At 32.1% G+C, this 12,724-nt stretch overlaps 1 protein-coding gene and 1 long non-coding RNA gene across 3 annotated transcripts in view; one reads left to right on the plus strand and one right to left on the minus strand.

The window, feature by feature from the left end:
* Positions 1 to 9,777, plus strand: part of LOC106055274 (monocarboxylate transporter 2-like) — a 33,733-nt gene extending 23,956 nt beyond the window's left edge. For both annotated transcript variants that reach the window (XM_056009483.1, XM_056009482.1), the window contains exons 6-12: positions 861 to 1,122; positions 1,722 to 1,896; positions 3,485 to 3,584; positions 4,756 to 4,894; positions 5,337 to 5,516; positions 6,163 to 6,288; positions 6,852 to 9,777. In XM_056009483.1, coding sequence (XP_055865458.1) covers positions 861 to 1,122; positions 1,722 to 1,896; positions 3,485 to 3,584; positions 4,756 to 4,894; positions 5,337 to 5,516; positions 6,163 to 6,288; positions 6,852 to 6,979 — 1,110 coding nt within the window. In that variant the 3' untranslated portion in view covers positions 6,980 to 9,777. The remainder of the gene's footprint in view (positions 1 to 860; positions 1,123 to 1,721; positions 1,897 to 3,484; positions 3,585 to 4,755; positions 4,895 to 5,336; positions 5,517 to 6,162; positions 6,289 to 6,851) is intronic.
* On the minus strand, positions 9,210 to 12,720 carry LOC129922690 (uncharacterized). Its single transcript, XR_008774589.1, has 2 exons — positions 12,624 to 12,720; positions 9,210 to 10,515 (listed from the first exon to the last, which is right to left on the minus strand). It is a non-coding gene; the product is annotated as an uncharacterized LOC129922690 (long non-coding RNA).
* Positions 12,721 to 12,724: the final 4 nt, after the last annotated feature.

Raw genomic sequence — 12,724 nt, forward strand, 5'->3', positions numbered from 1 at the left:
TACCAAAGCAAATATTAACATTAGAGCTTTGAAATGTTCACACTTGGTGTCTGACATACAAAACAACAATAATTAATAAATGTAAAGCCTAGTGCTGAAACAATGAACGATATGTGATATGTATGTAGACACCATTTGTTTAATATCTAGTAGTGATTAAGGGGCATTGGTTTAAAATTATCTGCTAACTATTAATTCAGTACATGGTGTTATGGTTACTGCCAGTTTGGCAATGGTCATTTTGATGCTAGGAATTTTGCCAGTGTTTTAACTTTTAGAAAACACAAAACTTTTTCTAATTAACATCTTTTTTTTTATATCATAGAAAACTACCTGAACATTTAAAAGAAAGAGGAAAACAAATTCCTTTTTTAAAAACATAAGACAAAGTTTAAATGTTTATCAAATAAATAGAGCCATGTTAGCTTCATACCCAAGAATATATTGAATGGACAATGTATGTAAACAATTGACATGAAGTAATGATATAATGTTACAACAAACTATAATTCTAAATCTGATGGAAAAATGTTTACACAAAAATATACATAATTTGAACAGAAACATACTTACAAAACAGAAACATATATTAATCTTTTGCAAGACATATTTAAATGAATTATAAGATATGTCTACAATATTTAGGGTAAAAACTTTGCAAGACATATTTAAATTACATATAAGATATGTCTACAATATTTAGTGCATCACTTATAATTATGGAGGTAAAATTTAATCTAGTTGCTGGTATGTCTAGACAATGTTTATACATTAAATCAATTTATTTTTTAGTTTTACTAAACTTAAGAAATAAACAAATTGAGTTGTTTGATTCAATTAACTGTTACTTTTTATTCTAGAATGATGATGGCAAAAACAATCGAAAAAACTCAGCACCTAGTGTTACTATAGAGATGGATGAAATCATGCCCAGAATGAGATCCAATACATTTGACGTCTCCCAGCCACAGCAGTCATCGGATTCTGCTGAGCCAATTAGCAAGTCTCAAACTGGCCTGAACAAATCTCTCACATCTGGGCTGAACAAGTCGCACAACTCTGGCATCAACAAATCTCACATGAGCATTCATTCCAACAAGAGCCAGTCTCATGCTCCCTTAGGTATGCATGGCAGTTGTTTTGTACTTTTTTAATTATCTCAGTGGTTCTCAAACTTTATTTGAATCAGTGTCTTTATTTGTAGTGACCTATGAAATTATAAAATAGAAGCATTTAAACTGTGTCACAGATGTCTTGGATGACACAATGACAAATTTTGTCTGAAAACACTTGTAAGGATTTATGATATAAAACAAAAGTGACTCAGTCTTTGATAAAACAATGACAGTTTTTGTCAGAAAACACTTATTTTCATATTCTATTCATATTCTACCAATATTGAGGGCATGTTGACTTTGATAAAGTGCTTGGCTTCCAATCAAGGGCACCTGGGTTTGAATTCAGGTGAAGACTTGGTTTTTTAATTAGATTTTCAGGGAGATCCGGAGCTACCCAACTTTAATGGGTACCTTACACTAGTTGGGAAAAGAAAAGGCTGTGGGTCATTGACAACCTTCATTTATCATTGAACATAGAAACAGATGAATTTTACATCATCTGCCCTATAGATTGCAAGGTTTGAAAATGGTACTTTACTTTACTACCAATGTTGTAGAGTTTTGTCACATATGTATTGATTTCATATGATCACTGTTCCATAGGTTTGGCTTTTGTCAGTATGTCTGATGTTCAGTTAAACAAAATCCGTGATGAAGTTCATTTACCAATAGCTAGAAAGGACATTCACCTGGCTGGTTCACTAGCAGAACCTGAATGGGATTACTCCAAATCACCAGAAGGACAACAGCCACTGGACCTTGTTGTACAGAGTATTGAGTAAGTGTAGACATAAGTAGAGGGGTCACACCATTAGTAAGTTTAGCCATCAATAGATAAGTCACATCATTAGTAACTTAAGTCATCAATAGATGAGCCACACTATTAGTAAGTTTAGCCATCAATAGATAAGTCACATCATTAGTAACTTAAGTCATCAATAGATGAGCCACACTATTAGTAAGTTTAGACATCAATAGATGAGTCACATCATTAGTAACTTAAGTCATCAGTAGATAAGTCTCATCATTTGTAAGCTTAGACATCAGTAGATAAGTCACATCATTAGTAAACTTAGACATCAACAGATAAGTCACATCATTAGTAAGCTTAGACATCAATAGATGTCACATCATTAGTAAGCTTAGACATCAATAGATAAGTCACATCATTAGTAAGTTTAGACATCAATAGATAAGTCACATCATTAGTAAGTTTAGGCATTGCTGGATGATTGACCTCATCAGTAAGCTAAGCCATCATTAAATGAGTTACTTCATTTGAAAACACATTGCAGACATAAACTAAATTGAAATGGAAAATTTCTCTTCCAAGCCTATTATTGGACAGAAAAGTTTTAGCAAAGGCAAAGTTACTTTTACTTTTGTTTGAAGTTAATAGGTCAGAGATCTGAAATACAGTTTTATAACAAGATTCCTTATGAAAAAAAGTTTTGTTTTTTCTAAAATTCATATGAATTGAATATAATGGCAAATTTTTAAGTTCTCCCTTTCACTTCATGTCATCTTCATCCTTATTCTGCTGAACCTTTGGGGCACCACACATGATAAGTTGACCATCTTTACTTTTCTTTGCTTTGACTAGATTCTTTTTCTGGTGCTGGCCCATCCATTCTTTGATGTTGTCTTCCCATTGCTTTTTCTGTCTGCCTCATCTTTTTCCTGGAATTGTTCTCTGCAGGAAGGTCTTTGCGAGCCCTTTGAACATCATGATATGGCCATGCAGTTTATGTTTGCACTTTTTTACAGTGGTCCTGTTTCAAATTTTCTCATTTGTTATGTGGTCTTTGTAGATGATATGTAGGATCTTTCTGGAGCATCTTGATTCTATGGCTAGGATCCTCTTCTCTGATTCTGCAGTTAGCATCCAAGATTCAGAAGCATGCAAATAATGTTGCCATGACTAAGAAGTACATCAGTCAGACTTTCCAGATTGTCTTGAGCTTTGCTGCTGTGGACTGTGCAGTTCTAGCCAGTAGTTCAGGTTTAATTCCTAGGTCTGAAACAATAGTCTCGAGATATTTAAAACTTCCTACTCTTGCCAGTTTTTTTGCCTCCCAATTTGTAAATTTTAAATCCATGTTTGATATTGGTTATAATGTTTGTTTTTTTACATTGATTTGCATTCCAAAAGTTTCGAAAGTCTTGCCTATGTGCATCACCTAGTCAGTCAGTTCTTCCTGTTCCTGCCTCACCATGTATGTCATCTGCAAGCACTCGTTTACTTTTCTTAAAACTTAAATTTAAGACTTTATTTTTGAATTTTTTAAAAAGCATTTCCACTTGTAATAGTTCTGCTCTTTAACATTATGTGTAATATCTATTCTGTTCTGATTTTATTTCTTTAGGTCTTTGTCCAGTGTAGGTTCCAGAAAAGGTATATGGGCCTGTTTGCCAGACTCTGCAAGGGAGACAATTGAAGAAATGCTTAGTCTCAGTATTCTAAAGGTTTGGATTTGTTATAATTTGTTTAGTACCTGTATATTTTGTTTTCATTACTTTTAGCAGAAAAAAAGGAAATTTCTTTTTAGATCATATAATTATTTTTAGCCTATTCTAGCTTGTACTCTTGAGTGTTCATTCTATTCTCTTATTTATTAAAGAACCATATAGAGATTAAATTTAGGAATAATACAGTAGTATCATAATTATTACTAATCATATATAGTAGCATCAACAATTGTTATGATTAGGCAAACCATAATTAAAAAACCTGAACAAAATATTTGATCTGTATATTTGAAAATGTAGCATGAATGTCCTAATTCTTTATATATGAAGATCTTGTAAATAACTGTTCAGTATAAATAATACAGGGGCGTAGTGGCTGAATGGTTAAGCGCTTGCCTTCTGAAGCTGGAGGTCCTGGGTTGGTTCAAATCTCGGTGAGGACTGGGATTTTGAATTTCAGGATTTTTAGGTAGCCACTGAGTCTATCCAACTCTAATGAGTACCTGACTTTAGTTAGGGAAAGTAAAGGCGATTGGTAGTTGTGCTGGCCACAACACCCTGCGTGTTAACAGTTGGCCAAAGAAACAAATAGCCTTAACATCATCTCCCCTATAGACTGCATGGTCTGAAAGGGAAACTTTACTCTTTTACTTTATAAATAATCAAGTTTAATGGAAGACAGTTTGTCTTTAGAAAGAGTTGAACATGTTTTCATTGTTAGTACTAAATTAATTAAGCATTAAGTCTGTTCCTCTATTCCAGGGGTTCTCAACCTGTGGGTCGTGATCTCCTTGGGGGTCGATTGACCATTTGCCAGGGGTCACCTAAGACCATCGAAAATATGGATTGGTATTGTCTACTCTTCTATTGCTGTATGAGTGTTTGGGGGGGGGGTCGCGGCAGAGTGGGGGGATTGTAAAAAGGGTCGCCGAGCTTAAAAGGTTGAGAACCGCTGCTCTATTCATATATGTAATATATTCCAAGTAGTAATAAAGCTGTTTCATAATGTAGTAGGCAATCTTTTCCATTGTGTTGGTGGACTGGAAGCTCAATACATTGTGTCAGGCAGATGTACTAGCAGTTTTATCTTATGTAAATTGTACTACAATTAATAAGTTATTTTATTTTCAATGCAGTAAGTTACATTGTTTAGTAGAACTCTTAACAGGACAAGCGCTACTGGTTTGTACTGGCTGGCAATTTTAGTTGTATGATTGGATTCTATGTGCCTTTTGTGTATGTCCCAGAGAGAGCTACTTTACTAGGGATTGAGAAGGAACAGGCAGCATTTCTTTTATCAATCATTGGTAAGTAAAAATACATTGTGATATCCATCATTGGTTAATAAAATACATTGTGACTTTACAATTAAACAATTTTTTTTTTTCACATTGAGTGAGAACTACAAAGTCAAACATTTGTGTTAGTTTACTAATGGATACTGAAGTAAAGCAAAATATGATATGAAGTTTCATTTGCATTTCTTATAAATCTGACTACATTTACTATTTCATATAAATCACTGCTTTTATTTTCTGCAGTGACATTACCTATTATTTTTAGATAAAAATCTCCTTTGGTTCAATCTAGTCCTTGAATAATTTTTAGCTACATCTAAACATGATGACCCAGTGCCGCAATGGGATTGAACAGGTTAATATTTAAATATTACATTATATGCTGTTTTTATAAAGGCATGTGTTCATTATGGTTTCATGTTTACGAGCCCTTCATTCTATTTATTTTCAGGTATAACCAATCTAGTTGGTCGAGTACTTACTGGGATAGTCATAACCTTCTCAAGGATAGATCCCATCTTGGTGACCATTGTGGCTTTAATAATCTGTGGTATTATGACCATTGTGTGCCCTTTCTGTTACAGCTTTGGAGCTTTGGCTGCAGTCTCTGCCATATTTGGTCTTGGAGTTGGTAAGAAATTCATAATGGAGAGTTCTTAGTTGTTTTGTTTTTTCTTTACATCTCTTAACCCCTTAAAAGTGATTTAGAGGCATTTTTTGGGGGGTTTGAAACTTTTGTTTAATTTAAATAAGGCACCTTGTAAAAGTTGATTATATAAAATGTACTTTTTGTTAGGGCTGAACCAGTTGATCTTATAAGTTGTAGCTTTGCAAATAGACTAGTCAGGATTTTTTAAAAGCATTTTTGTAACAAAGTAAAATACACCTAAATAATGTAATTATATACAAGTATGATTTATTTTATTGAGCCATTATGGTGTAAAAAAAATTAGTAAAAATTAGTAATTAATCAATCATGTGCTATTACAAAAAAAATTGTAAAAGAAATCTTTTTACAGATGTCACATTTCTGAAAAATTAGAGCTGTCTGAATAAACCAGGAAAACTATGAAATTAAAACCAAATTTGAATATTTAACTTCATTTATTGCACTGATATGCCAGAGTGAGAAATCTTTTCTGAATTTAGACAATATAGCTTTATTTAAATATGTCTTAAATCAAATGTAAAATAAAATGAAAGGCTACTGTCAAAATGTTTGATTACAATGCTTAAACATCAGATCCTCAGAAAATATTGTTATTTTATTTCTACAGCTGCCTACATCTCAATGTGCTCTATTCTTTTGTGTGAATTGCTGGGAGTCAACAAACTGACTAATGCCTTTGGTTTTGTCATTCTCTTTAGAGGTATCGCCTGTATCATTGGTCCACCTATGGCAGGTGTGTATAACCTTTACAAAAAATATGGTTTCTGTCAGTATCAGATTATAAAAGTTTGTGGATTCCATTTTTTTTTAAATTGCTTTTGTAATGTGCATCTTTAATGCTATAGTGCTCAGTGTACTATGGATCAACTACTTCTGTACTATGGATCAACTACTTCTGTAGACATATGGGGGAAAGGAGGTATATGGGAGAGTGTCTGTGTGCTCCCTTTAGATTCTCAGCTAGAGTTCAGGATTCAAACTCATGCCCCCTTTATAGGTAGCCTAGTGGGTTTTACCACTCCTCAAGTTTTTTTTTATTAATTGCTTTTGTATAGTGCATCTTTCATCTATCCCATGCTCAGTGCGATATGGTCCAAACACTTTTCTGAACATGTGGTGCAGGTGGTATTTGGGATAAGTGTTCCATGCTATTCACATCCCATATTTAAAAATGCTTATAAAATTTAATTCTCTATTGCAAAGTAGTAAAATTAGAAAATATTTTATTGAGTCAGTCCTAACTGGAACTATCATAGGTTGAGTATATAATAATTTGTTTCAATTAATTTTTTTAAGGTGCTATCATTGACAGTACAGGAGTGTTTGATGAGGCTTTCTTTGTGGGCGGTGCCTTCATAGTATTAGGAGGTCTGTGGCACCTAATGCTGTATGCCCCCTGTTACAGAAAGAAATCTGAAGATTAATAGTGACATTTTTAGTCAATTGTGATTCAGTTCATCTGTGATGCAAGAAATGACAGATACACATAGACAAACATTTTAATGACATTGGAGTTGATAGAAATATAATCAACATAAATCTATGTTTGACTTGGAACTACAAAGGATCCTGATTTGTTTTAGTTCCTTGGCATTGTTTACTTGGGTTTATAGAGGTATTAGATATCAGTGCCAGCCAGCGATGTGATGTGGAAGGGCCTGAGAACCATTGAGTGATTCAATAGGAAACTGCAGGTTAATTTTGATGAGTGATTCAAATTCAATAAGAAATAGTGTATGAACAGTTTAAATATGGTGAGTGATTCAATAAGAAATAGTCTTAGTACAGATAAAGTGTGATGAGTGATTCAATAAGCAATACAGTTAAAATGGGATAAGTGATTCAATAAAAAAAAATACTCTTTAAGTTACAGTTTAAATTGACTTATGTATTAGTTCTGAAAAGTCTGGTGTGTGCTAACACACGGGGGATGGGAATGTGGGAGTTAAAAAAAAACTACTGCCAGAAATAAAATTATAGATTTTATGCCAGAAAAAAAGTGCTAAATTCTACTGCCAGAAATAAAATGCTAAATTCTACTGCCATGGAATTGAATCATCAGACTTCATGTTTGCTTTATGTTTGTTTTTGACTACATTCTTGGGTATTCTTTGATTGCTTAAAAAAAGACTTTTTGAACTCATTCTTAGTGTACTTGAAGTGTTGATTTTTTTTTTATTTTAAATTATCTGTAACTACTATAAATATCCTTTTAAAAAAATGTGTAATTTGTTTTCTTTCTTCATCAGCTTTTTTTTTTTTTCGTTAGAAGTAAAGCTATTTTTATATCAGCTGTGTATGAAATGTTGGCTAAAATGTGAAATCAGGACTTTTGAATGATGCACTGTATAAGCAAATTTTCTAGTAAACAATTTATTTTGACTTGTGTAAAATATGTTGAGAACATTTCTAGAAGCTTAAAAAATTGAAAAATCATAATAAATGACAAATCTTATTGATTTTATAATGGAAAGAAATAGTGTCCAGGGAAGCAACATTCTAGCCATAGACTGAAAAACTTTTTAACTGGTGTACACTACCTGAATTCAAAATTATTTTTCTCTAACCTACCTTACTTCAGTGAGCAGAAAGTCTTGAGCTACTTTTGTATGATTATCAAATGGTGAAGTTAATAAAAAAAAATGTGTAACATTGATGGGGATCGATTCCATTGTCCAAGGAAACTTAGTGCTGAGTCAATCTGACACTTATATGCTAACGTACATACAGATATCTTACATTATATCCTACATTATAACTATTTGAATTAGCTAGTAAGTGAATAATGACCTTTATAGGTCCGAGTTTAGCAGCTGTAATGGTCTATTAAGAAAGGACAAAATTGGAAATCCTTTTCTGGTATGAGAAACAAAGAACAAAAGCAAGTTTCAAAAGCTTTATATCAACCCAATCAAAAATGTAAATTTGACTTGGATTCTGTTAACTTCATGGATGAGTGTGATGTCACTGTTGTAAATATTAAACTTCATTTCCTCAGTTGATGTCATTTGTATATTGTTGTAGCTTGTGCTTGAAAATATAAATATTTATGTCTTAAAGAGTGGCGGTGTATCAGAAGCAACTTAAAGAAAAGGTGAGATTATACTGTAATAGAAAGATAACAATAATGCAGTGAATATGTTTTTTTTTGTCTTTCAGATGTTTTAAGTGCCTTTGATGAATTATTTCATTCATGTCTATATCTGAATGAGACATGTTGTTTTATTATATGTTTAAATGTTATTAATTAGATTTATCAAACATTTTGAAAATGTGCAGTATTGATTACTGTAATTCAGGTCAAATATCTTAGAATGTTTCACTGGCTCAGATCAACTTACACTTACATTAGTTAATTGTTAAAGTTTTTTGTCATGTATGTACTAAGCTACCCCAAGTCAATTATTTTGTCTTGGTTAATGCCTGGTCACAATTTATAATCACTGTCTTACATTCCACATTGGATGTCCACATATGACTGCACAGTTACATTTCTTTTGTTTTTTACATACCGGTACCAAATTTTAATGTATATTTTTTGTGAGTAATATTTTTGTTTGCAACTGTTAGTGATGGTGTGTTTGTTTTTGAATACTTTTGTATTCAATTATGGGTAGTTGTTGCTATTTTTCTTTTGTTTTTTTTAAAAATAGATTAGAATTAATAATGATGGTTTAAAGTGTGAAAAAAAAATGTTTATAAAGAATATTATCACAATGAAGTAGTTAGAACTAGCTACAGTTTTGGGTTTAGGTAATATGCATTTGACATCTTTTTTATGATCATTCTTGTAAAAAATTAATACGGTTGTTTTAAATCACATGTTTATGGCTCAAGTGGAACCCAATGTGATATGCTGTTGAGAGATTATATGAACTGCTCATTTAATCACATATGTATGTGGTGACTCATATGCATGTATATTTTATATGTATTCCTATTGAGACCAGTGTATGCTGGTGTTAAATTCAAATCATTTCATTTCCAAGTATTATCAACATATTTTATGATGTTTATAGTTTCAATTAAGATCCATGTAAGATATATATTCATAGGCTATAATTATACATATTTTTTGTAAGTTACAGCACTGATCAATATAAACAATGAAGAGAGCCAATCCACTAACATGAACTGCCAAAGATAGATAAAATCCTAAATAAAGTTTTTCTTTTTATACAAAGATTCACTCTATATCAAAATAAAATTGGTATTTTATTTATTGTTTGTTTTTAATACTATAAAAATGTTGTCATTGAAAGAAATGTTTGTGTGTAAATATAGATGTAAGAAGCATCACATCACATATTCTAAATAGGTGGAAAACAATATAGTATTATGAAATAATTATTTCCTCAACACTAGAATTTGTAATGTACAACTGAATTTTATTAAACATTAAAAACAAATACATTTTCTACAATGAAAACAACTTTATTAATCAATTTATTGTGTAAAAGGGCATGCATGGATGAACATGGCGACTCTAGATAAACGTGTTGTCAGGAAAAATAAAACAAAATAAATCTTATTGATTATTATGTATAATTACTTATTAATTACTACCATAGTGCTTATTATCTTAAAGATTACTTTCAATGTTTGAAAAAACAGATAACAATCAGATGTAATTAAAATTAGCACTCATACATTACAAAAGTGGAGAGTACAGATTCACCATTCATCCCTTTGTCCATGTAGTTCATAATCTTGGATTTTCTCTGACTCAATGTCTTTATACCCACACATAAGTCAGCACTGCAAGGGTGTCTATCTGCAGCTGTGTAGATTAGGCCAGATCAAACCATGGTTGACAGCTTTAAAAGCCAGATGTGGCATTATTAATTTCTCGCCTTCACTACTATAATGCCATTCTAAATCATTAGTCTAATCTGCAGCAAATAGTTCTACGCAAAACACCATTCTGCTACTTCTTACCTGAGTGCACTGCATTGACTTCCTGTGAAAGCAAGAATCGACTACAAGTTAGCCACACTTTGTCATCAGTACATCTACAACAAAGAAAAGCCTTCATACGTTAGAGAACTAATCATTAATAGGTCCCTCAGAAACCTTGCGCTCGATGGACTTAACACTTGTGCAGTATGTTCTCCTAAACAATAAAGGCTTGCATGCTTTTTCCAATTATTTGTAACTCACTACTTTTAAGAAAAACATTAATACCTAGATCTGTGTGTTAAAAACTGATTTAGATTAGTTTGCCATTTTAACTATGGTACTTATTTGTTTTGTTAAAAGCGCCTTAAGCCTACATTATTATAACTTGCACAGAGAGCTGTTGTGACTTTTATACTTAGATTAATTATTAGAAGTCTTAGCTATGACTTCTCTCATTAAAGAAGAAATCAGCTCTTGAATGCACAGGCAGATCTGTATATTTATTCTGTTAAATAAAATAGAAAAACTTCTTGAAAGCTTTCATCTATGTCTTAATAAATTTATTGAATAAAATAACTATAATTGGTTTGTTTTGTAATATGCCTGGTCATGCAGTTTGCGCGCTGGACTGTCGTTTGGATTTATCGATCGTCCCGGGTTCAAACCCTGCCCGCTCACATCCCTTGTCGTCCTGCTGGAGGTTTGGACTAGGAAGTAAACTATCTTCAACATCCGAAACATGTAAAACATTTTACAAACAAAACATTTTACAAATAACTATAATTGTACTAAAATGGCATTACTTTTCACAAAAGATATATCCTACACAAAATGCAAGATGGCTTTTAAATATATTTCTTCAGCAGATAACTTCCTGCCCTCTTACCTATATAATTCTCTTGTTTCTTAATCAATTGCATATAGTCACCTCTTTGTACATCTATAACTCTGTGATTACTTTTTATTACCATTCTTAAATAAATACAGTTATGTCACTCTAACAAATAATCTAATTAATAATCAACTACTGCTAATAACTATACTTATTGTTACAATTATGTTTTTTAACAGCACTACGGAAATTAAATAATCATTATTATTAGTCATTATGGATCTTATTTGCAATTGATACTGACTTTAATACTTTTGATATGAAAATTATGATTGTGTTTAAAGAATAGGCTACAGTTGCTAGCTTTAAAGTGTTCAAGAAGTGAAGAACAATGAAAGGTGTGTAGTTTTTATTAATTAAATTTATTAAAATATGCTCTTTTAGATCTTGGCACTTCTGGCCAAGGAGATGTAGTGGCTGAGTGGTAAAGTGCTTAGCTTCCAAACCAAGGGATCTCGGGTGTGAATCGCAGCAAAGACTGGGATTTTTAATTTCTGGATTTTAGGACAAATCTCTAATGGGTACCTGAAATTTATTTGTTGGGGAAAGTAAAGGTGGTTGGTCGTTGTACAATTCACAGACAATCATAAGCCATCTGCCTTAAAAAGATCGAGATTATCTTTACATCATCTGCCCTATTTATCGCAAGGTCTGAAAGTGATACTACTTGTCCCACTAGTGATGCTCATGCACCTTGACTATAGAAATGGAAGAGAAATTATTTTATAACACGTACAAAGTTGTTCCTTTATCTTATATTATATATTAGGCCTACAGTGTAAAATTTATATAATATAATAATCTTCATAAATCCCCAAACAGACTATGATTTGACAACTTATACAAAAACAGGTAGGCCTATAATATACGCCTCCCTTTCTGCTTTATGGTCGAGAACCCAGACTGCCCATAGACATAGATTATAGCCCATTTGTAATTTATTTTACTGACTATTGGGAGTGTGACGTTACTTTCATACTGGGCTAACCAGATGCCTAGATCTAATTATTATGAATTATCTTGACGATATATGAAAGTAGGTTGATACAAATTTGCATTATTTCTAATTTAATGGCTAATTATATAAATTACAAAACTATTTTGTGCCACATTTAAAATTGCTAGAGCTGCACAAATATGCTAGACCTAAACGTCCTCTGTAATCTCTATAATAATACTCCAGCTGCTACTAGACTACTTCTATGAACGCGTTTTTTTTAAGTGAAAATGGGTCAAATAATAATTGCGTCTGTTAATTATGTCCTATTACACTCAACCTGTTGATCTATTTCGAAATGTTGAAGATTACATTAATAGATTAAATTCCATTTAGACTGTATCACTAATTAAGTCTGGTTATACTGGTTATTCGATTGCC

Source organism: Biomphalaria glabrata, chromosome 14 (genome assembly GCF_947242115.1).
Source record: "Biomphalaria glabrata chromosome 14, xgBioGlab47.1, whole genome shotgun sequence".
Lineage (NCBI taxonomy): Eukaryota > Metazoa > Mollusca > Gastropoda > Planorbidae > Biomphalaria > Biomphalaria glabrata.